This window comes from Echiichthys vipera (assembly GCF_963691815.1).
Source record: "Echiichthys vipera genome assembly, chromosome: 10".
Taxonomy (NCBI): Eukaryota; Metazoa; Chordata; class Actinopteri; order Perciformes; family Trachinidae; genus Echiichthys; species Echiichthys vipera.
In genome coordinates, this window is record NC_139835.1 from 23,852,793 (window position 1) to 23,877,020 (window position 24,228).

At 41.3% G+C, this 24,228-nt stretch overlaps 1 protein-coding gene across 1 annotated transcript in view; it reads left to right on the forward strand.

The window, feature by feature from the left end:
* Window positions 1–24,228, forward strand: part of dachd (dachshund d) — a 113,118-nt gene that overhangs the window by 62,024 nt on the left and 26,866 nt on the right. The window contains exons 3-4 of the mRNA XM_083921861.1: window positions 7,406–7,521; window positions 14,098–14,250. Coding sequence (XP_083777987.1) covers window positions 7,406–7,521; window positions 14,098–14,250 — 269 coding nt within the window. The remainder of the gene's footprint in view (window positions 1–7,405; window positions 7,522–14,097; window positions 14,251–24,228) is intronic.

Below are 24,228 nucleotides of genomic sequence, written 5' to 3' on the forward strand. Positions count from 1 at the left end.
GAAGTCACTCTCCACAACAATTTCACAAAACAATGGGGAGGATTAATGAAAATGCAGCTTGATTTCTGTTCTCCAAAGCTTTTGCTATGGGGAACCAATTAACTACCCTTCAGGATGACTTTCACTTCTAACTGCCGGTCTGTTCCACTGCCAGAAACTGGGATTAATTCTCAATTAATCCCTCCACCAGAACAACTCTGCCTTTGTCTGCTGGGGAGGACATGAGCATACAACACGGAGGTTACCCCAAGCCTGTTTGGTGGAGGAACTCCACCCCTCCTAAGATTGATACACCCTGTAGACTAGCTCTTCTCAAGCTGAAAATAAGAGCCATTAAAAGGGAATGGTTGACAATGATTTTTGTTTTAGGATTTTGAGCTTTATTAGCCATGCATATTAATGAGTCAATTAATTCCATTCGTCCTCGCGAGTGGTCTGTTTGTTTTTGCCTGACCTTTTATCTTAGATGGGTTCACGCTTGGCTTGGTTTAAGCACTTACTCCATACTGTGTTTCCCATAGCTTCACGTCCAAAAGGGGAGTTTTTATGTGTTTAGCACTAAGATTCTCCCCCTCTCTTTTGTTTTCTCTCTGCAACTCTCTCGTTCTCATCCGTCCACCCTCCCCCTCTATCTTTTTCTCTCTTTCTCCCTCTGTCAGAATGCCTGCTGGATGTATTCCTCTGTAAATGTGACAGGAAATATGCTATTATAGCATGCAGAATATTTGCCTGATGGGATTTGCAATAAAATTACTACATTTCCTTTCCATTAGGGTCTCTAAAACCCCTCTCTCTAATTTATGATTACCCTGGCAAAAAGACATGTTATATACATAAAGAGTAAAGTAGCCCCCAGTCCACATTTAGCCTGTCTTGCTTTCAAAGTTAGTTGAGAGGACAGGAGAAATAATTGAAAAGTGCAGCTGGACTGTGTACAATCTTGTAAGGGATGCCTAGAAAATGAGATTAATCAGTGCACAGACATTGTGGGGAAAAGTTTGCAGTGAATGCCTGACAGTCGTGCTCTTTCTCTCATTTCAAATGTTGGCAGGCTAGCAGGCAGCTCCAAGGGAAATGCGCTCCTTTCATACTTGAGTAATTGATGAATTGTATGCAATATGCAAATGAGAATCCATAAATCTTATGAATGACAGCTTAATTTATGTGAGCCTTAATGAATGCAGGATTAGATTTTAATTAAATATCCTCAAAGGCACCCTGACTGGGTAAGTTTTTAAAGCCTTGTTTTGAAGACTTGTTTCATATGCATCGCAGTTCATGAAAAAGAGAGATCAGTGAGAGTGGTTAGATGAAATTTCCTCGCAGTTTGAAGATAAGACCTGTTCTGTTTTGCTAACCAAAGGCACTTGCAATTAATAAATATTGGAGCAAAATCATATCTAGCAATCTCATTTAGGCTTTCCTGGAACTGCTCATTCTCATACATTTGATTAACTGCATTTACTTTAAGCGCTATCTGATTTCTAACATTTGGTACAGTGTCTTTTTAATTAAGAGAATCATCCATTAGGCATGGAAAAGTCAACCAATTAGGCTTTCCTCATCAGTTCCCGTGATGTAGGAAGTGTGCTTACTCATTATCAGAGTCTGTCGATGTGATACTAAACAATCTTGGACTCTGTAGTTATGGGACGTACAATTATGAAATCAGCTTTTAACATTAATGATGCATGGGAATAATCAGCATTTTATCGTGTTTTAGATCTTTTTTAGATTCTATTTCACAGCTGAGAGGCTTCAAACAGCTCTAATAGAATGTGATTACAAGAGTAAGCTCTTTGTAGCTACTGTAACAGTGATTTTCTCCTGAAGCCCGGCTGCAGTTTCATGACACAGGCTTGAGGAAGAAGCGTGACTGACTCCGAGTTCCTCCGTAGCATCAGACACTGCGATGGTCTCACCCAGCGTGGTTCTAATCAGGCCTGAGCCCAGACAAAGGCACCAGGAAGGCACACACTCTCCCAACTACCACTGATCTCAACTCCGCACATTAGTCCACACAGGGATCAGAGCACAGACAGCACTTTAAAAGGGGTTTTAGCGGGATTGATGCTAACTCTCTGCCGCCTTTGATTTCACACCATTTGATCTTTGATATATTGTTCCATAACAAAGGTTCACAGTTTGCAGGCGGATGCAGCTGTTCCTAGCCCTAATAAATAAAAGTGTTTTTTTTTCTCCTCGCACTCACAGACTCGCTCTAATCCAGCTATCTAGATCAGATAAGCGCGATGTGGCTACCTGTGCGAGGCAGTGTTTGACAGGTGCAAGGGGAAGCTGATTGAGATAATCCAAGAATAGGCTCAATGCAAATACAGATACAAGATGAGGATGAGGATAGATGGATGAATGAAAAAGATGGATGAGTGAATGCATTCCCATGTATCACACTGTGACTCTGAGATTATGATCATCACAACCAATAGACTGCCAAGGTCAGCATGAAGTATAAATCATCTTTTTTTTCTCCGTTTTGTTGGAGGAAATATATATTCCTGTCATTTTCTGTGGGTTTTTTTGGTCAAATTATTATGATTGTTATTTCATATTATGGCGACTAATAATCATTCTTATTATCAGTTAATCTGATGATTAAATTTCAAATAATTTATCAATGATTTTGTCTATTAATTTACTCAAAATGCTCATATTGTCCATCCAGATTAAATCCCGAAGGACATATTACACATATAAAAACAGAGAAAGCACACATTTAGTATGCTAAAAAAAACGAGAACGCTTCATATTTTTGCTTGAGATTGATCGGTCTTTTAATAGTTGTTAATTCATTTTTGAATAATATTTAATATTGTAAGAAGTTTAAAAAAGAAAAGGAAACATGTCGATGGCTTATAAAATACTTCTCGGTTCCTCATCTGTTAGTTTGTATTGACAGGGATGTTATCTGCTCTTCTGGGTCTGCTTTCTTTTATTACCATGAGGCAGCTTTTTCTTCCAAGAAGAGAAAAAAAGAGTGGAGGTTGTTTCCAAAATAACTCATTTGTAGAATTAAAGTTAAAACATTTCATCTTTCCGTCTCAACCAAACTCCATTGTCTTATCCGTGGGGGGTTTAAGTTATCCCTGTCGGTCAACTAACCTCTCAGGTGAGTTGTGTGTATATTGTTAAACAGTTAAATTGAACCGAATAAATAAGAAACTATAATTTCAACATATTCAGACCCCTGCTGGTCTGAGGCCTCTGCATTTCTGCCTGACCTGGCACTTAGAAGGTAAGGTGCTGCTTTGTTTTATCAATAAGACCTTGTTTTCATGGCTGGTCACCAACCCCGGCGAACCAATCAATGGAGCATGCTCTGCTATCGCTGTGAGAGAAATGAAAAATAAACCCCAGATAATCCTTCAGTTAAAAGGTTACTCAGGGCGATAAAAGCTATTTTGTTAATTTATTTACTCTCTGCACTGGAGAGATAAAGAAAAGGAACAATTAGGGAATTCTAGGTGAGAGATTTTAAAAGGGCAATGACATTGGGTTAATATTTTATAAGGCCTGATTGGCAGAGACCTGGAGAGGCCTTTTGTTTACACAAGCCCCAGACGGAATGATTCACTCGCTTGTTTTGGCCGACTGGGCGGAAATGGAATAAATATCTTCATCCTTACCTTTTAGAAACGTCAAACAAAAGACTGAGATAAAAGGTTAATGGCTCAATCATAACCACCAGGAAATAATATTGTGCTCTTTCTCTGCACACCGGAGTCACTATTGACATAATCAGGGTTGAATTCCTAAAGATATCTGAAGATGGGAGGAGCAGATGATTTTTGTGTGTAACTAAATCCACTGAGGGAGTGTGCTCACTTGGGCTAAACATTACATTTGTGGTTTCAATTGATTTATAACAGATCATAATCACTGCATTAACAGCGTTCTGGGTAATAAGATCTCAGTCACTGCTTCCGTCGACAGAAAAGAGTCTGATAGTGAGATGTCAGTATTTTGCTATGAGATCAAAAAACCGTCCTGATATCTCATGCGATATTATGCCTCTTATTATACCTATCACCTCGTGTTGGCTTCCTGTAAACGGGGTGAGAACATGAATTTAATTATTGTGCTTTTATTGCATTGTAGCGCTGAAATTGGACTCGTGTGGAGTGTATTGTTGGGCCCTGTGTAATCTGATTGCCTGTGCAGCGTAGTGTGTTGGATAGTATCGGGTTCCAGCCGACTCTGCTGGGTCAACACACGGCCGGGCCATTAAAGGAAGTCTGGTTCAGGGAAAGTTCACCACTATTTTCTTTTCACCATGGTAGCCAAACAAAAAGGAGAGAATAGATGTGTAACATATTTGTGGCCCCCATCCCAAAGCGGGGCCTATTTTGTTTCCTTAATTGAAGCCAGCGATCTGAGGGCTCTGGATGTCTTTAGTAAAAATATAAATAAAGCAGGGAATCAAATTCTTTCATGATTGACCTCCGATACAGAAATAATATTGTCTACATAAGTCCATTTTAAAACCCAGAGGTTCCTGTTTTCTGAAACATTTTAAAATCAAGAAGAGGAAATGAAAATAAAGATTTGGAAAGACAACAGTAGATGGGGCATGAGAACAACCAAAATTCCAATCATAAATCCAGTTGTGTTAACCTTTTTTTTTCTTCCTTTTTTGCAATAATGGCCTAGTTTGGACTAGTTTCTGTGCCAGGCTATTTAGGGAATCAGCATCTGCTGCTTGATAAATAGCCTGGCTTTTTTGTTTTAGGCCAGGTTGAGTTCCTCTCTGGACCCAGCTTATTCGGCTGGATTTCTCTGACCAGATCTGCAGTGATGTTAGCATGCATACCTCAGCTGTGGCACTTCAGGAACTGAATTACATATTGTTAAGGAATGCACCAAACACAAGGCTGTGATAACATAGCATAAAAGTAGTCACAGCACTGTTCTAAACGCTATGCCTTTTCTGTAATTTTAGACACCTTCTAAGTCGTACGAATTTCTGAGATGCTTTCCTGTTGCTTGGAGGTTCTTCAGTTCAAAGCTCCTTTCAGTTAGTGTGTTGCTTTCATGGTTAGCCAGTGTTATTTGTGTGCAGAGAGTAGCTGAAATGCTATGCTTTAAACACACAGACACATTCTCTTGCAGCCTATCTAAACATTACCTCGACTTAACTGGGTCTTTGTACCTGGGTTCACATCCTTTGACATGATCCAAGGCTGAGGTGACATTTTTTTGTCCATTTGAGGGCCTTTTTGCTTTTAGTATTGTTGGTAAAAAGCCTTTTACCCATCACATACCCTCTATTGAGGTCTTTCATAAATAATTCAGCCAGAGTACAAGTGAAAGTGATGACAGCAAAACTGTGTGCGATCTCTCCTCTCATAAGATCAAAGAGGTGCTTCTATAGAAATAGGAATTACATTTCCAGACGTTCCTACATTGAGCGAGCGCTCATTTCTCTTTCTCCAACTCTCTCTCTCTCTCTGTCTCTGGCCTCCTCTCACTTTCTGTCATTCGCACTCCCTCTCGCTACTTCTTTCTATCACTTCTTGTATTTTCCCTCCAAAGGGACACAGTTGGGTGAATGTCTGCTTTTAGTCCTAAAACCTCCAGAGCCGCTATATGAAAGAGTCAGCACATTCAGACAGATAGAGCGAGTGCACTCTATTAGCAGGACTGAGGTAAATAAACCTCACAAGACATGGCTGAATAAATTCTACTGCTAAGGCTGCGTGTGTATCTGAACTAAAACACTGCATCACTCTGCAGATACCGCCTTTGGGATATGTAGTGAAATGTACTGTAACACAAACAGCCTCATATACTGTGCTGGCATATCAATTCCAGAATGAGCCATCATTGTTAAACACATCTGCTTATCACTTTGTTACATTGATTCATTTAATTGTGAAATTCATTTTTAAAAGTCTGAAAATCACGTTTGAGGAAGATTCAAATCATGACAAAGTAAAAAAACACATTTACATTTTAATAATTTAACAAACAATGTGATGAAATACTTTTTTATGAGTCAAGTGAGTGAGTATTGTATCATGCCACCAAAATGATTAGTACCAATTATTATGTATTTGTGGAGAGATCTAACTTAGAGATTTGACGAAAGAAATTACACGTTACAACAAACTTGACCGTGACATTACAGGAAAAGCATGCTGGCACACTCCATCAAATCTTATTAACAGAATAAAAATGAACTTAAACCGGTCTTCTGAAGGGGCAGGATAGAAGCTCAGCCAACACGTCCCAGGTTTGATTTCCTGCCCTTTTCTTTCTCTGTCAAATTCATCCTGTTTGTCCATGTTTCCTTTCATAGTTACAGCACGCTACGGAAGCCCTTTGGTGTTTTAAAGATGGATTAAACTCAGTTCATATTAGAGAGAACTTAGTATCCCCGGTAAAGCTTGAAAATGGACTATTGTATGTGAAATAATGTATGAAGCCAATATGTCACCTGTGTCAAGTCACCATAATTCATCTTCAGCTGACACATCCAGCTCCTTGTTCATAAAGAATATGCCTCTGTATGATCTTGGCCCCCTCATTATATGCTCATTGCATTTTTTTTTTTTTTTTACCCTGTAGGCTTTTCTTTGTAACTATAAGCCAGCAAAGTAGGTATTGATTGCAACTCGAAGCTGTATTAATAAGTGAATGAGTAAGATGTGTGGAGAGTCAGGGGTGTATCTGCTTTGAAGGCCTTTTCTCCTGCACAGTAAGGTGGCACAGTCATTTATCACGGCTAGATCTGTGCCCCTCGTTTGGTGTAATAAAACTCCCCCATCAGAACCGTCCAACAGGTCTGAATCACTCTGTCACACCACCTTCCAGCTAAGGCACGCATTAAATCAAGCAAGCAGAACATTTCCTAAGGCAGCCATTGCCTTTTAATTTCCTGAAGAACCTTAAAATATCATTCATTACCAGAACTACACATATTTGGTTTTTAAAAGTCTCATAAATCAATAGTGGCCTGACTGCAATAATTATAACAAGTTAACATGTAATTTCCAGGCCGAGGGCCGCGCACTGGATTTTAGCATATGCAAACGAGGCAATTCAAATAGTGTGGGGATATTAATACGGAGGAACAGGTAACGAGGTACGGGTTATGAATTATGCATCAAAAAGTGGTTGATCTTCAATAAAGGAAATGAATTCACCGTGTAATCTAATTAGTTATAGAAGTCTATTATGTTGAGCTGCAAAAAGCAACTGTCCTTGAAAAGAAATTTATTTACAGTACATGTTGGCTCTCTGGAATGGAATTGCATTCTGGAGTGCTCTAAATGTTAACACCCCCCCGCCACCACCACCACATCCACCACCCACACAACCCCTCCTCCCTCTGCCAGTCTCCTTCTCATCTCTCACCCGCGTTCTCCTTCTCTGCCCGGTGTTTTAGCTCCAGACCAGGCCGGCCTCCGAAGAGAACCCAGAGTGTGACATCACAGGAGAACCCCCACATCATGCCCCACTCAGTTCCTGGCCTCATGTCCCCTGGCATGATCCCACCATCAGGTATAGTCTTAGTGTGTAGCGCACTGTCATTGTTGCTTAGGCTCTAATTCACTTTGTCTGGCTTTCGTCTGTCTCTCTTGTTCTTTCTGTCACACACACATACACACACACACACACACACACACACACACACACAATCTCTCCACCGGTGGCCTCCCTGCAGCTTGTCCTCGAAATGGCAACCAGTCCAAAGTGACACATGCACCCAACCACCAGACACCAGCCGCTCACTCGTTTACCAAAAACAGATCCTCTGCTCAACCCCCGGAAACCAAGAGGGGGAGAATAAATTGGAGTGGAGATCTTTTCTCCCAGATTATTCCAGTAGATGTTGCATTTTGCCTTGAGTGCATTCTAATTAGTGCGATTAAATCCACTCCACTGGTATATGTACATAGGCAGTGATGATGCTAAAGCAAGCTTATCGCCACAAGAATCAACAACAACCGTTTGTGCCCTAACTTACCCCTGGGCCAAGTCTTATTGCAACCAATGCTTTTGTTCTATTTGTGGCTGGCTTCATTGTGACTGCTTTGATGTTGGTGGCTGTAAGTGCTCTGATTTGCATTTTTTGCTCTCCTTCTTGATATGTCTTTAATGATATTGTACTGTTGAATGGAGCTCTTTGAATGTTCATACAGTGTACAGTACACACTGTATTTAACCAGCTATTAACTATAGTACTTTACAAAGAGATTAAGCACTGCAGCTGGTTTTCCACAGTATTATTTGGTATATAACAATTTTATAACAATTATCCTACCCTCAGACGTTTTTTTCCATCGCTATAAAAACAGTCTGGAAGTGTTTTTTTTTCTCTCTTTGACCAAGATGCAGCAAAACAGCGTCTGTGAGGGGTTTGAAATACAATATAACACAGATTGGGCCATCCTTGTAATACTGTACAATGGAGGCTCACTGGCTAGAGCTTTGAACTCTGGGGATTAGGTGAGGTCACTGGCTATCTGCGGCATAGTGTAGAAGAAGAACTTAAAGGCCGAAGTGAACACAGACAGAGACAATGATGAGAAAGACCCGTGTTATTTAGTGGAACATAAAGCAACAGAAAAGCCTTTTGATATCGTTCCCTTTAGGCTCAGAGGGACTCTATGATCTTGACATTTAGTCAGGGTATTCAGGGGGCAGAGATAAAATAATTGAGGTTTTCGGTCTTCTCTTAACTGCCTTGAGCTTCCCAACTGTGGCGAGAGAGAACTTTTCCATCAATTTCAGTGTTATAATTAAACCATTTATTGTTTTGATTATAGTATTAAGCATTAAACGTCAAGGAAGTTACAGATTTTGACAGATTCATAATTAAGTATAATTGACCACACATAAGTTAGCATCTAAGTAGGCGACTAATTGATCTCCCTGTCATGTCCAAACGTACTGATTGATGATAAAAAAAACGACATTGAGAAACTGTCTTAAATAGTTACACTATCATGTCATGTCATATTAGTTCATTATTCAGATGAGTTACCGCCCGGCCTTCACACACAGACTGCACAGAATGTGGGCCGGCGGCATTTCCTGAGGCTTCACCAATACTCCAAGACTCCACGAAAAAGCCACCGCACCGTTTAATTTGGGCCGCAGAGAAGCATCGAAAACACTCCATTAAATGTTTGGTTCACAGTCGCCTGTCATTTCTCTCCTGGTGTTACATTTTCAAATGTACGATGCTGGTGCTTCTTCCCCTGCTCCTTATCACGCAGGAGGGCTTGATTGTTGCTCAAATTTAGCAAATGGGCTCACCTTATGATAGATGCAGGACGTTTTTCAAGTATCTAATCCCATAGCCTCAAAAGGCGGCATGCCGTGTCAAAACCAATGTGACATTCTTCACTCAATTTACTCTGTTTGAGGAATGCTGTGACTTCTTCATGCGGACTGTAATTAGCGAATGTTTTTTTTAGACATAGACATTAGTCATAGACACAAATCATATTAGATTAAAATCAATAACCATATTCAACACAGTGGAAAGATGTCTTCTTCACACTCTAACAGGACCAGAGAGGCCTATGTGAAACACATTGTTAACATATGTATCTTTGCCCTTGACACCAGTTCCATTTAGAAAAGGACAACTTAATATGCTTAGGTTTCCATTTAAGGAAATACCCTCTTATATGTGTGTGAATGCACGTTTGTGTATGTGCCAGTGTGCATGCTTGTATTCATGCCCCCCGGTGTGTGTGTGTGTGTGTGTGTGTGTGTGTGTGTGGGGGGGGGGGGGGGGGGGGGGGTCTCACTGGAGCCTTTCCAGTTGCTGATGCATTACAGGCAGATTGGCCCCCAAATCGGATTATTTGCTGTGGACTGACACCACACTGAGATGACATCTCCTTTAAAGTGGAGAGGGCCTCCACTCACACTCTGGCCACTACTTAAGCAGCAGCTTCAATATAATTCATTTATGTCCTGGATATGGCTTCAACCTTTTGAATAACGCAAGAGTACTGCATTTACCATTAGAGAAATGAATGTCACCTACATCTAACCAGGGAGCATCCTGTACTTTACTGATAAAAACAATATGTTCTAGTGTTGTCTGCCTCTGCCTTACTGTATAAGTATGCATGTGGATTACAGTACCTCGGAGAGCTGGTACTGTAGGAGGAGACACATTGTAATATTTATGTTCTTTTGATGTACAATTAGCACGTCAGCTTCTAGAGTGGATCATCTAATCCGGTGCCACTTCAAGCTGCTTTAAAATAGATCCAGTATGCGCCAGGTAATTTAGTGTCAGTTCTTTGTGTCTCTACCCCTCCTCTTTCAGTCCGCTGCTTGTCATAAGGTTAGCGCGCTGTGTAATTGATACTAAATTTGTCATGATGTGGATAGCACAGTTCAAGTGCTGCAGTGTACCTAAGAGTCGCGTTGTTCCCAACCCCAGTTTGTCATTGCTGTGCTGCCACCACTCCATGCATAAAATTAGGCGGCCATGCTCATTGACATGGAGTGTCTCTTCCCTACTTATCCTGCTTGCCCGATAAATAAAGTGTGTTTTCATTGTTGCCCATGGTGCAGTCCCTAACAGAGACAGAACAGAAACACAACAGATAAGCCCCGGCTATTTTTCTTTTTTTTTAATCACCGCTAGAGAAAGTCGTAAAAGTCAGTCTTTTGTGTACTGATGTGAAGTTAATCTGATTTTAATTTAATTATATGAGTTAGTTGCGGAGGGCACAGGCATTGGGGTGTTTGTTGTAAGAATGTTCTGACATTGGCGCAGGTATGGGGCAGCTAGCATGTTAATTAATGATGAAGATCCTGACAATATGCAGAGGCATGACAGCGTTAAGCCAGTCGGCTGCTGCTTCCTTTGCATATTAATAGATCCTTCATTATTATTTAATATGACAGCTGCTCCAAGGGCTACCATCAGACCTTGTCTCTGTTATTTGCTGTTTTGTGCTCCCCATGTGACAGTGCCATGCTATTCTCTATTTGTTGAAATGTTCCCCTTTTCTTTTCTTTGACTGGTGGGGCTCTCTACATGCAGCCATGATGCGCTGTTTGTTTTGTGCTCAGGAGGATTCGGACTCACCCGTATGTCTATATGAGAGAAGTGTCTGAATCTAAAGGTGACTTTGAAAGAATATAAGAGGCAGGTTTGTTTTGTTTGCATAGTAATGAATGCAGATTAGCACTGAGTGGGATTGGTCTTGTTGACGTTTAGACTTCTAGTGGCTTAATAGACTTGTTGCTGGGCGCCAACATCTCCCTGGCTTCCTTATTACATCCACTGTATTAAGGTGTGTGTTATGTGGATATGACAATTGATCTGGTGAAATGGAACAATTATCAGAACAAAGATTTCAATTTAGGGAGTGTGTCACTTAGTCAAAGACCGGGTGGAGGTTGGACAAAATGATAAATGGAAAATGGGAAAGCGATCATTCCATCTGTTTCACTACAGGACAAATCAATTTATTTACTCAATACACATTTGATCAAAAACCTGTCACCTGCTTTTTCTCGGATTAATTCCCTTCTTGTCCCTGTGTGTTTTGTTGTAACAATTTGTTCCTTACAATATAGTCCACTTTAAAAGAAATAATGGTGCGGACACATAGGCTGCAGTGCAATAAACCACAGTGTTCTCACCGCCAAAGTTAGAGAGCATCAGAAAGCACCACTGCGGCACTCCTTTGAGCGGCACCTGATTTGTGGGGGGAATTTATCACACAAACAGCCCAGAGGTGATTTCAATATTTACTCGGCAGTCTGTTCTGCATACGTCTCATTTGGAAAACAGTTGACTCTTGCCCATTATACACAAATGAAGGCTGACCTTCAGACTGGGCAGAGGCTACATTCATTATGTGGAGAAGTATCACCTTCTTATGAGGAAATGGCTTTTTTTCCCCTGCTCTGCCCATGCATATTGAACAGCAGCCAGGGCCCATTGCAAACGAGAGGGCCCTTGCTGACATGATGTATACAGTACGTCAATATGGTACTGATGTATTTTAAGATGCAAACAAGGCTTTAAATTATATGCACCTCCATGTCAGTGGCTCAGAGTGACTCTCGCCATCTGCCTATCAGCTGGGGATGAGAGGAGAGAGGGTGCCCAGGCCGGTATGTTCCTGTGTGCGTGTTTTGTCAGTGTGTGTTTGTGTCCGTCTGTGCGCACATTATCTTATGTATCTATTAGAGCCACATGTTCGATTTCCTACCTCTCCTTGTTCCCGTGTCTCTCCCCTCAGATGCATGGCTAATAGCTGCTCTTGAGTCCCATCACGGAGACGTGACAGCTTAGTGATGATAAACGCAGACGTCGCCTTGTTCTGCGTCAAACGTAAGGCAAACCTGCATATCCAGTACAAGCAGCCTCTGTGAAAGGGCAGGTGATATACCGTATTGTGGATATGAGTGATTTCACTAATAGCTGCATATCATTTCCTCGCCATGCATCTTTGATTTTGTTGCTTGGGTTGGCGAGAGGAGTCGTGGTACTCTCCTGAGACACACCAGGCCTAGAGGAGCTTTAGCACTATCTGTCCCTGCTGTTTGAGACCAGCCTCATGAATAAAGATTTCAGTCACGTTCGATACACCAGAACCCTGGAAATACCACAATGACAAACCAATGCTTTATGATCTCTGCAGTGTGCTCAGCATATGTATGTCTATAATCTCAGACTTACTATATCAATCATATCAAGTCCATTTTGATCTGGGGGTGGACAACCATGTCAAACAATGCTATTCCAGTGTATATTTTAGAGATGGCAGTGGAAATGTGAATGATAATTTGAAATGTGACGTCAATAGTCATTTAGTCTGTTCATGACAACAGCAGCCTCCAGCCTGAGAAGAATGCATGTAGAATTCTCAAAGATATTTGGCATGTCATCAGAATTTGATAGGAAGTGATATGCATTCTAAGTAATGTATTATAATTGTTGTGTTGTCAGATTAAAGCTAACATAGAACAGTGCAATCATTTGTGCAGCCAGTATTACAGAGTAGAGAGGGAAGACTGTCAGGATTAAAAACAAAACACTTTTTTATATTTCTTTATAGTTCTTTCCTGGGAATTGAAAACAGTTTCTTAAATTTAAGGGGCAGTTAAAAAAAAAACACTATTCTTTTTATGTCTTAAAAAAACCCCACCATGTTATGTTATAATCTATCTTCCTCTTTTCATTGGAATTTGTTGGTGCCCATATGCCCAATAGGATCTTTTTTTCCGTCGCCTCATTAATTTCATGAGCATGTCAGGTTTTTGTTTTGAAGAGTGTAATAGAGATTATATTGAATTGCATACATCCCTTAACATTTTTTGTGGAGCATATTCTTTGAATAGTTTTCACACATTGTCCTCCTAGTAATGAATATACTCAAAGCCATTTACAAGTAGAATAAAAGAAAAAAAAACATGAATCCTTGATACATTGTTTATAATTTTCCATTCTGCTTGATGACTGGCCTTGACTCTCAAAAGAGCTGTGTTATTATGAGAGACTTTGAATACCAATGTTAGGCATTATTCAGGGCGATTAGATGTGTTGAATACATTAAAAGGTATCATTGAAATGCCCTTGATAAAAAAATATTTTGAGACACAGTTCTCTCTGTATTTGTTCACATGTTGAAGCTGTCTCACTTTGTCTCACTTTTTATCTCCCTGAAGCCGAAATGTACTTTGTGTATTATGAGTTGTACAATGCTTGCATCATACACTATTATCTTGACTGTGTCTGTCCCCATCAAGGTATAAATACATCAATATATGGCAAGGAATACCAGAGTCTTTGAAACATTCTTAAAAATCAAATGCTGCCATACACACGTATCCATCCCATCAGCATGATAACCTGCTGTGAAGATATCCCCTGTCAGAAGATGAAAAACGAAGCTGTGATCTCATAGGCGCTTATTCCCCATAGTGTATACAATTATTCATTGGTTTATTATTTCAAAAGTCCTTTTTCTTAGTTTTTTTTTTCTCACCAGGGCAGGTTTCTGAAAGGTTTTGCAGGTGCAGTGGCTCAGCCCCAGTGGACATGTAGTGGCCTGTAAGCGCTCTGTCTCTTCTGCCTCTTCTCTCCAGGTCTGACAGCAGCAGCGGCAGCAGCTGCCAACGCAGCCATCGCAGAGGCCATGAAGGTCAAGAAGATCAAGCTGGAGGCGATGAGCGGCTACCACGGCAACGCCAACCACCATGGGGTCGACGTTGAGAATGGAGACCTCAGCTCCAGCGTCGGTGAGGATGCCCTTCACACACACTGTCAAAAAACACATTTGCACTCACAAAAACAAAAGACAAATACTCGTTCTAAACTATTTTACGTCACTGCACAGACACAAACACACACATTAAGACTTATCACCACAAATCATCAGTATGCTATTTAAATAATGGATACAAATCTGCATCAACCTACATTTAAAGTAATGCAGAGTGACTGTTGGGCAGCAATCAATTTTTTTTGGGCAGTTTTCAAGCCTTTATTATATAGGACAGACAGGAAATGGGGTGAGAAAGAGGGGGAGACATACAGAAAAGGGCCGCAGTTCAGACTCGAACTTGCAGCCGCTGCTTCAGGGACCTTCAGCCTCTTTACATGGGGCCACAGCTCTGACCACTGTGCCACCAGCCGCCCCGGGGCAGCAATAACTTTTAAGAAATCTTAAATCCTGTCGTAATTTTTTTTTTTAAACTGAGTTTGGACCATTTAAAACAATCAAGTTTTGTTAGCACCACCTACAGTATAGACAGAATAACACCAAAAATGGCAGGATGGCTCGCAAGGAGTAAATGTGCTTGCCTGTCATCTATATTTGGTTGCAGTCCATGTGTTGGAGGGTCCAGGCAGTTTTTATTAATGAGGCCATTTGTAAAAAATTGGCAACCAATTATTGAAAGATGGTACAAGCGTATCATAAAACTGACAAATAACTTTTCTTTCACGGCTCATGCAAATGTTTAATATTCCAACTTTGGGGACTATGGGAAAAGCTGCTCAAATTTAAAATGGTGACACTGTGTTTAAGCTGAAAAAGTGTTTTATGAATTGCAACATGGTCACGCTAGTTCTCTAGAACACAACCAAAAGCGTATCCCGTGTACCTTAACTCTCAAATCTATTCTTTCAAATTGAATTGAAATCTTTTAAGTAGATGATATTCTGCTCAACAAAAAGCCAAATAAATATACAGGACCAAAACCAAAAACCCCAGAGGTAGTGAATAATCCCTTACAAACCCAAAGAATTGCATGACTGTCTCCACTTTGCAGCTGTCTTTTAATAAAATGGAGAAATATTGTTTTTGTTGGGTTTGTATGCACTGTGAATACCCACCATGGTGAGGTAAGTCTTGTTTTCTTTGGAAGTGTTTGTGTTGAAGGATTAAAAAAACACATGGTTAATAGCTAAGTGAAACTGTGAACACAGTTTCCCAAAGCTATCAGCTTTTAACAAGGCTAATTGAATTGCTGCAAGAGCATTGGTTTTTCACAATGTGCCATTTCAATTAATTATTAGCCCGAAAATGCGGAAGGATTTTCCTAATATCACACAGAACCACTTAGTGTATTAAAGAGAATGATAATGTATGTTAGTGCGGATTCATGAGCCCATTCCAAATTATAAACCAAATGTAATCCCTGTAGCTTTGGTTGCTAAATGGAGATTTTGATTCACTTACAGTAATAAATGGCTCCACTCCTGAATACATTTCATCAGTAATTCTTGACACCACAGAGCTTATGGTGTGCGAGATGAAAACAGGATGTGTTTCTAAGCAGATTTAACAATGCAAAATTCATAAAGTGTGAGGTCATCACTCCTAGAGAATGGAGTATGTAAAAAAAAAAGAATACGAGCCTACGAGGTCACGGAAATAAAGATAAATGTGAGTACCAACAGCAAGGCTACGGCAATGGAGCTAATAAGAAACTGTTTTATCTTTTTACAATTTAAATTGTAACCTTGAGCCCACAGCCAGCCACACGGGCTCCCGGTAGAATCATAATTCTGGGAAGGGGGAGCAGCTCTAGGTGTGGGTGCATGGGCCACAGCATTAGCTCTCTGAGTGAAATATATGGCAGTGACGCCTCTCGGCCCCATCCACAATCAATTGGATTCTTTTCCTTTAATATTTACTCGCAGCGATGAGATGCTCGTCTGCATGGTGATGAACAGTCTGCCACTGGCGTTTGAAGGTGACCTGTCAGTGAGTATGGACAAATCTCTCGCTCGCAGAAATGTAGAAAATAAATCATTAGGGGCAGGCAGTCAGACAGGGGCCTCTCTCTCTCCCTCACTCTCCTCGGATTTAAATCAGCTCAGATTTATGATTTGAATTAATGCTTCGTTTGGTCAAAGAAATGGTCGCCGAGACAAATGATGTTTGGTACTGAAACCATCCTAATATTGATTACTGGGTGTCGCAGCAATCTCTTGTTTATATCAAGCACTCTCCTGTGACAGGGTGGCCAGCAGGAGTCATCCTGATAATACGCCGGAGAAATATGGCCTGCTCGGCACCGCAGGGCCATGAAACACAGCTAGCAGCACGCTGATTTCTTCAACTAGCCCCAGGCTTCCACTTGCATGTTTATTTTTGATAAAAGCATGTTGTAATTTCTCAAGGAAGTACTGATTTACAAGACAGCGGGATTACAGATTAACCCCAAAAGTGTCTCACTCTGGCCTGCTTTCACAAACCGCTTTCGAGTGTGAACGCCTAATATGTCCAACCATTATCCAATTGCAATCCAAACATATAAATCACTTGACTGATATAGCATGGAGTGGGCAGAGAGGGAAATATTTGGCTGCAGCTTTGTTGGGACTGGACTGACTGTTGTTCTGTTCACAGTGCTGACTAGGGTATGACTTCATGCTGTTTTTCTCAGACCACAGCTGCTCTGAGGAAATGGACTGGAATTTTATAATCACTCAGCTTAACTTAAGACTCACTCAAACGGATGTGTTTACTTACACAAATTATGTTGCTAACCATGATCGGAATTGATATGATAAAGAGTATGCTTCTGATAATACCACTAAGGACATAGATCCATTTAATCAGACAGAGCTCCTACATAAACCCATTGGAAAAAAAAAACCTCCTCCGGCAAAAATACAGGTGCCTCATCTCAGTGTTTGTGTGAAGCAGATCTGTGTGGGGAACAAGCCTTAAAGCAAAGCACAACAGAGCCAGCCAGTGAAGGACACTCTGTTCTGTTTGTAGAGGTGGATTGCCTGTCGCTGTCTTTGTGTTGATGTAAATTGAACAGACTAATATTTCCCCCTCACATTAAATATTCATCACAATTAGACCTTCCTGTTTGCATCAATGTTATTAATTATAAGGAAAAAACAGCCAGTTCAACGCTCAGCCAAAATAACCAAACATCCTGAGTGGGGGGTGGGGGCCGGGATAAATGTGTTTGTCGGAGTATATGAGGGAGAGAAATAAAAAAAAATAATGAGTAAGAGACATGATGATGGAGAAACATAAAAATATAAAGAGAAATAGAATGAGAGGCATGTGTGTGTGTAGGGAGGGGTGTGTGTGTGTGTGTGTGTGTGTGTGTGTGTGTGTGTGGGGGCCTTTCTTTGATTATTCCCTCACACCCTTTAGTTGGGCAGAGGGAGCCCTCTCAAAGCACAATGTGGATTGTTCCTGCGCCTCTCAGGAAATGCCACAATTACAGATCACAGACCAAGCAAAACACGTGTGGCGCTGGGCCTTTAGGGGGATAAACAGCCCGCCATTCCCTCCCAGTGCATTGACCCCAGCCACAACCTTCATTACTGGGAGAGAAAATATTGTCAGCTGCCCGCTAACAAACACCTGCCAATTTCAAGAGAAGGAATTGCTTTTTTCAGCCGTGGAAGGAAAATAAAGTGTTTCTTAGACCCACAAAAAAGGAATGGGAAGAAAAGATAAGGCAGCATTCACCCTTGTCTTCTTTTCTCTGTCTCATTTTTTTTTTCTTTTACATCTCCGACTTTCGCCCTCTGTCTCTGTTTGGCCACTGGGTGCTGCCCTGCCACTCATCTGACTCCTCACTACACAACTCTAATGGAGCTGAAATCCTGTTTGTAATTAGATATGGGAATTCCACTGTCATCAGCCAGATGATGCCACGACATGCCGACCAAATAACCCGCCGACAGTGAAAGGAGAAGACACAGCCACTGCTTTCAGTTTTGAATGTACATTTTTAATTAATCCTAAACCTGTAACACCATAACTAAGCTGTATAAGTGGTTACATTCTATCACTTTGATCACTATCAAAAGCTGAAAGCCCTTTGTCTCACATCTGTGGCTTCAGTCCAGGCTGTCTGCGCCCAACCAGGAGTGTGGAGCCACATGGTAGGCTGAAGCTGGACGGCTGGTGACAGGTACCTGGAGTGTTGCCTGACTGAGAGTTGAGAGAAGAGGTTCTGGGTGAGATGATGGGAAAGCATCATTCTCTCTTCCCAGGGTCATCAGGCTAATTTCTGCAAGCCCCACCCTCACACTTACGTATGTTTGCGTGTGTGAATGCATGTTTATGTGTGTGCGTGTGCGTGCACATGCGTGCATGCTCGCGTGAGAGAGAAAGAGGGGGCCTTGGCCCCTGAGAGCGTTCTGTGAGGAGACCACAGCTGTACACTCCCAGCAGCTAATTGGTCCTTATCTAGCTGTCCCATTCATCTTCATTTTTTACCAATTACTGAGCATTATCTGTGTTCTCAGTTGGGTATGGGACTTAATCCTTTTTGGTTAAGCTGGTGCTACAGCTTGCAAATTTCAAATGGAGAAGGGGGGTGATGGGGAGGGAGGGAAAGGTGGAGGGGAAGGGGATGGGTTTGGGGGAGGCAAAAGTCATAGAAAAAAAACAACTCTGAAACTTCCCATCATCCCTCCCTGGCAGGAAGCAATCAATAAACAATGACATCACACGAAGGAGAGAGGAAAAAATGGAAGAGATCAATTATCGGCGTTATAATTCAAGTCCTTGTTTGCAAACGTTGCAGCCTCATTGATTAGGCTGTTCTTGTTGCACTCACCATTATTGACTTGTTAAAACCATATTTTCTCATCATCAGTGGTTTTACGTTTGCGGTCACACAGATAACAACGCTTTAAGGAGGCATCATTAATTATTCAAGATGTATTCATTTTAAAGCACAGCGAGTCCAAATCATCCTGTTTACTCTACAAATAATACAAGTATAGTACATTGCTCATCCAGAAGGTACATCAAGACACTGCAATCTGGGGCAGTTAGCCTTAATTTTCTAAGATCAATGCATAACTAGGCTCCTCTCTATATGGGGTCCGTGCTTGGCCATGCCGCAGAGCTGAGTGGAGTCAGCCTGGAGACCATGCACTAATTACTGGAGTGTTTACTGCTCTGCTGGATAGCATTTGTACCATTTTGGATCATATCAGTGAGTCAATGTGCTCTGTTCTCGACAGATAAATAAGACATTAAGATGACAGTGTGTATGGACGAAATTACGGTGGAAAAAATGATAGTCATCAATTATAAAATAAACACAAGTCTAAAATGGGTAAAATTAGCAGCCACACACGTATGTATACAGAACATGCAGGCGTGTCAGCAGAAACAGACAGTCCTGCACAGAAAAGCAGGACACATATAGAGACACTGCTCGTGCACTTTGATAGGGATCTGTTTGGTCACACTCTCTGCGCCAGCTGTCAGCCCAGCTCCACTGCTGCGATTTAATTAGTCTGTTTATGTCCTTTCTAATAATAAAGCTCTCTGGGTGGAAGGACACATCCAACTAGCTTGCTGCACGCTCCAACCTGCTAGCTGTACTAGTGCTGGTGGCCCAGTGTAGTTAAATGTGGGCCATGATGGAGGATGGTGGCTACTTCCTGCTCTTCTACACGGAACAATGGCCCTAAGGCTCAGATCTAGTATCAGCCCCTACTCAATCCTAACCTTAACCATTAGGGGATAAAGCACATACTGACCTGATATGAGTGTCTAGGGGCAACTTCATCCATCTTCCTCTCTAGCTCTCTTGTGGGAGCCTTTGTCAGCCGAAGCTCTTGAGAGAGACTAGATTGTAGCCATAGGCTGAATAGAATTCATTTCACGAACATATCACAACACCTCTTCACTGCGACAGATTATTGTCTTGTCAGATTTATGCAATTACAATGTGGTTTGTTTTGAATGTCTTTACTCTGGTATCAAGGTTGCACTGGACAAAATAGGGTGTGTTTAAGCTGCAAGTGTTGTGGAAATGGGGAGTAGTGGTATTAACTGAATCAGACACACTGAGCTAGACAGAGAGTGGCAGAGCAGACAGACAGCCTTCCAGCCTGAGTAAAGAGCTTGATGGGTCTCTGTCTCTCTCTTGGGCTTTGGCCCTCACCATCTCTCTATTAGTCTGCCAGGCTCATGGGACCCAGGTGACAGATAAGTGAAGAACGACACACACATTTTAATAGACATTTCAAAAGATAAACCTGATAATCATTTCTCTTTTTAATGAAGTCTAATGTCCTCGTTCTAATTCCAGTTGCGTCGCCTGTTAAGCATCAGCGTAATACTTGAATATGCATGATTGGGAAATTGTGAAGCACACTGATGTTGCTACAAAATACACAAATGCAGACAACTGCAGAAATAGATTACAATAACAGAGGGGATTGATTAAACATTATTTCCGTAATGATCCATATCAAGTTCTATCATCTTTGAGTGGCAGCAGAGTTGCGGTGTTGTAAGAGAGGAATAGACACACGGAAAGAGACAACACGCTAGACAAACCTTGTGTGGTGGAGATATTTGTTTGATTGTCTCTTGTGGTTAGTTCACAATAGCAGGGGCAGAGCTATAAAAAACAACTGACCAGTCGAGTTGTCATCCCTCATCAACATTAGGCCTCATTCTTCATTAATTGGATAGATTAATTTGGAGCGCTTTGATGTGGGGGTGATGCATGCGTTCGGCTGTCCCCTCCTCACTATTCTCTGTCAGGTTGAATTTAGCCAGGGAAGGGGCTGACCTTTGAAAGTGAAGAGATCAACACAATTTGAAAAGACAATGTCACTTGGTGTAAATGTGATATGTGTAATAAATGACATACAACCTTTCAGTGATGATGAGCTTTCGCAGGTTGGAGTAATGTGAAATATGCAGGGTGTGTAATTGCATAGAATGAGGTGCAGTTTTCACATACACAGCTAAGATGGTGCAGCATTAGAGCCTGGATGTAATTTGCTCTTATTTCACTATGATTATGTCTAAGAGGAAACATTAGCATAGTGTAATATTATTACTGTGTACACAATCACAGTGATGACAGTACGATGATGAAAACAGCAAAATTACTCTTTTACTGTGATTACCCTGTAAAAATGTTCCATTGCCTGAGTACGCTGTAATCAGAGGGAGAATCAAAGAGCATTTTTTTTTTGATAGAAATATTTGGTTCTGTTCCACCAAAGCACTCTGTTGGTTGCCTGAACCAAAAGGTGTTTCTTCTCAATTATTATATGGGAACCCTCATCCAAATAGAGCTATCAGACGCTCTGAGGCCAGACATCTTCACCATCACACAGCCTCTCCTCTGGGACCAAGATAAAGAGGGTGAGCGTGGAGCAAGTTCAAACAATGTTAAGGAATTTAACAATCTCAGCATGTCCTTCAGGTGTGAACAAACAGAGGAAGGTAGTTGCTTTAAAAGTTGTGTTTAGAATCCCCAACAAAATGCTCATTCAAACAAAAATAATTGAAATAACCTCAACACAATGTTATTCTTTATTTCATCTATGCACTAACCACGTTTTTTTGGACTGCAGTCATAAAAATTATGTTACAGTCGGTTCACCTTGAACTCATTAGCACTATTGTAAACTATACACTGCATTACTGATTTTCTCTCAGGAGGTGATTGTAATGGAGGAAGTGAGAGCACAGGAGGTAGTGATGCTAATTTTGTAATTAAAACAGATGATCAGATGACCACATGCAAACCGATCCCCACCCCTCTTCCACCAAAGGGATATGACGGCCGAGTGGGACGTGATTGATAACGCTCGTCAATATATTTCATTTCAGGAGCCTTAGTCAAATGACAACTGGTTGTCATTGACTGAAAGCAATCTTTTTAAAAGGGGAGCCTTTGCTAAGTATCAGATGAAAATGATTCCTCTGTCTGCTTGGGTGTCACTGTCTGTAGGAGCTTTATTGATTGGGCTTGAATATATTGCACCCGCAGTAGTAACAGCTGCTAGTAATATCTCTCCTCTCCTTCTGCTCTCCTCTTTTGCTCACAGCACTTTCTGTGCCACGGCTTATTGTCAGTGATCAGATGTTGGTGCTCTCGTGCCGATGTTGCGTATTTATCAAGAGTGATGTGTGACAAATGTAAAGTGAGCTTGGTTCCGGCCCAAATTAGAGAAGTGAACAGTGTTGGCTAATGTGTCCTGAAGGCCTGGCTGTCCTGGCCACCCTCAGCCATGTGCATGATTGCGTTAACTAAACCCACCATTGTCCCCCCCCCCCACACTATACTCTCTGCGTTATCAAGCACAAGGATGTTGGCATTGGTTGGAAAAGGTCATTTACTGTAATGAGATTTGCCACATGCAAGCATATGGCTTGATTATTGCCCTGTTCATTAACATTTTCAGCAAAGAGACAAATAGACAGCTAAAACAGGGGCTAGTGCGGGTGGGGAGATGGTGAGACGTGTTTAGCATTTTCTCTTCAAAGATGGGAAGAACTTTTTGCACAACAGATCTGTCACAGAGATGATTGATCTTTCAATTTTCATAAGGAATGCATGCCATTAGAGCCGAGGATTGGAATTATCCTATAAAAGTTGCCTGCTTTAGATTTTATACACTTAAAGGACAAACACCTCTGTCTGTCTCCTTGATAATTTCTACCACATGTTACACTCCAGTGGTTTGGGTAGAAAAGCAATTATGTTACCTCATCAAACCAGAAATGTTTTCTTATCATGGTTACTCTTACATTGCATTAGGCATCTTGGCAGGAAATCTTCGCCCACCTGAATCATTGGAAAGTAAATCTCTTTATCCTGGTATGCAAAACACATTTTGTTTGTTGATGTGAATTAGCTTGAAATGTGTCCAATCATCGTGGCTCTTGGAATGTTAAGGCCGTTGTTTGCATATGTTTTTTATGTTTGGCTGGCTCCATGTGTGTAACATACCTATGCAGTTATCTATATGGCGTCATTGTCTGATTGTGGAGCAGTATGTTTTCATGTTGTTTACCTCCCCCTTGTTGCCGCGAGATGTATTCTTTTTATATGTCCATCTGCATGCTTGCTCGTGTTTGTGCACATACTGTAAGTGAGTCTACAGCATGTATTTAACAAAGGCAAGATGTTTGCTTTATTATCAACATTAACTGCGTAAACACAAAAGGCTTCAAAGTTTCATTCAATGACACTGTGGGGCTGTGGGTGGCTACATCAAAGCTCAATACCTTCCTCTCTCCCCCCATTTTAATGAGAAACAGGACTCACCAGCCTTGACTGAACCTGCCATCTGTGTGTGTCTGTTTTTTCTTGTTTGCATGTGTGTGTGTGTGTGTGTGTGTGTGTATGTATGTGTGTGTATGTGTGTGTGAGCAGTTGTGTTTCTGTCCATATGTAAGCATGCGCTTGTGTTGTGTAAAGTGGCACCACGATGCCAGACAACATATTTATGGAGGCTGGGCCTTATGTTTGATCTAACGGCTATAAGGCTCCCTCCATCTCACATGGCAGGGCTTCTGATTTTGGAAGAGATTAATAGTTATAGTAAAGATGAATAGCTGATTAGTGCTATGGAGAGACCTCTAAATGTCTTGCCGCATGACAGACACTTTTTCACGAGCCCTTCATTTCCTTTTGGGACTGGTGTGCAAATCCTTGATACGACCACAACAAAGACTCTCCATGTGTGTACCGCCGTCTCACCTTTGTTGGAGAAATGCATACACGACATGGGGGCATTTTACAAGCGCAATTAGGAGGGAAACTGAGATTGTTTTGCAGCGGCGGACTGCATATGCATTGTGCAGTCAGTCAGTTCATTTAGCTGCTTGACTGGAATGGTCCTGTTCAGTTTGACAGATCAGAAGAGAAAAAAAATGTCTCAACACGATGAAAAGCAAAGGCTTAGCAGTGAGCAAATCAGCCCTTTGTCTTGTTCGGTTCAAATCAAAGGATAACCAG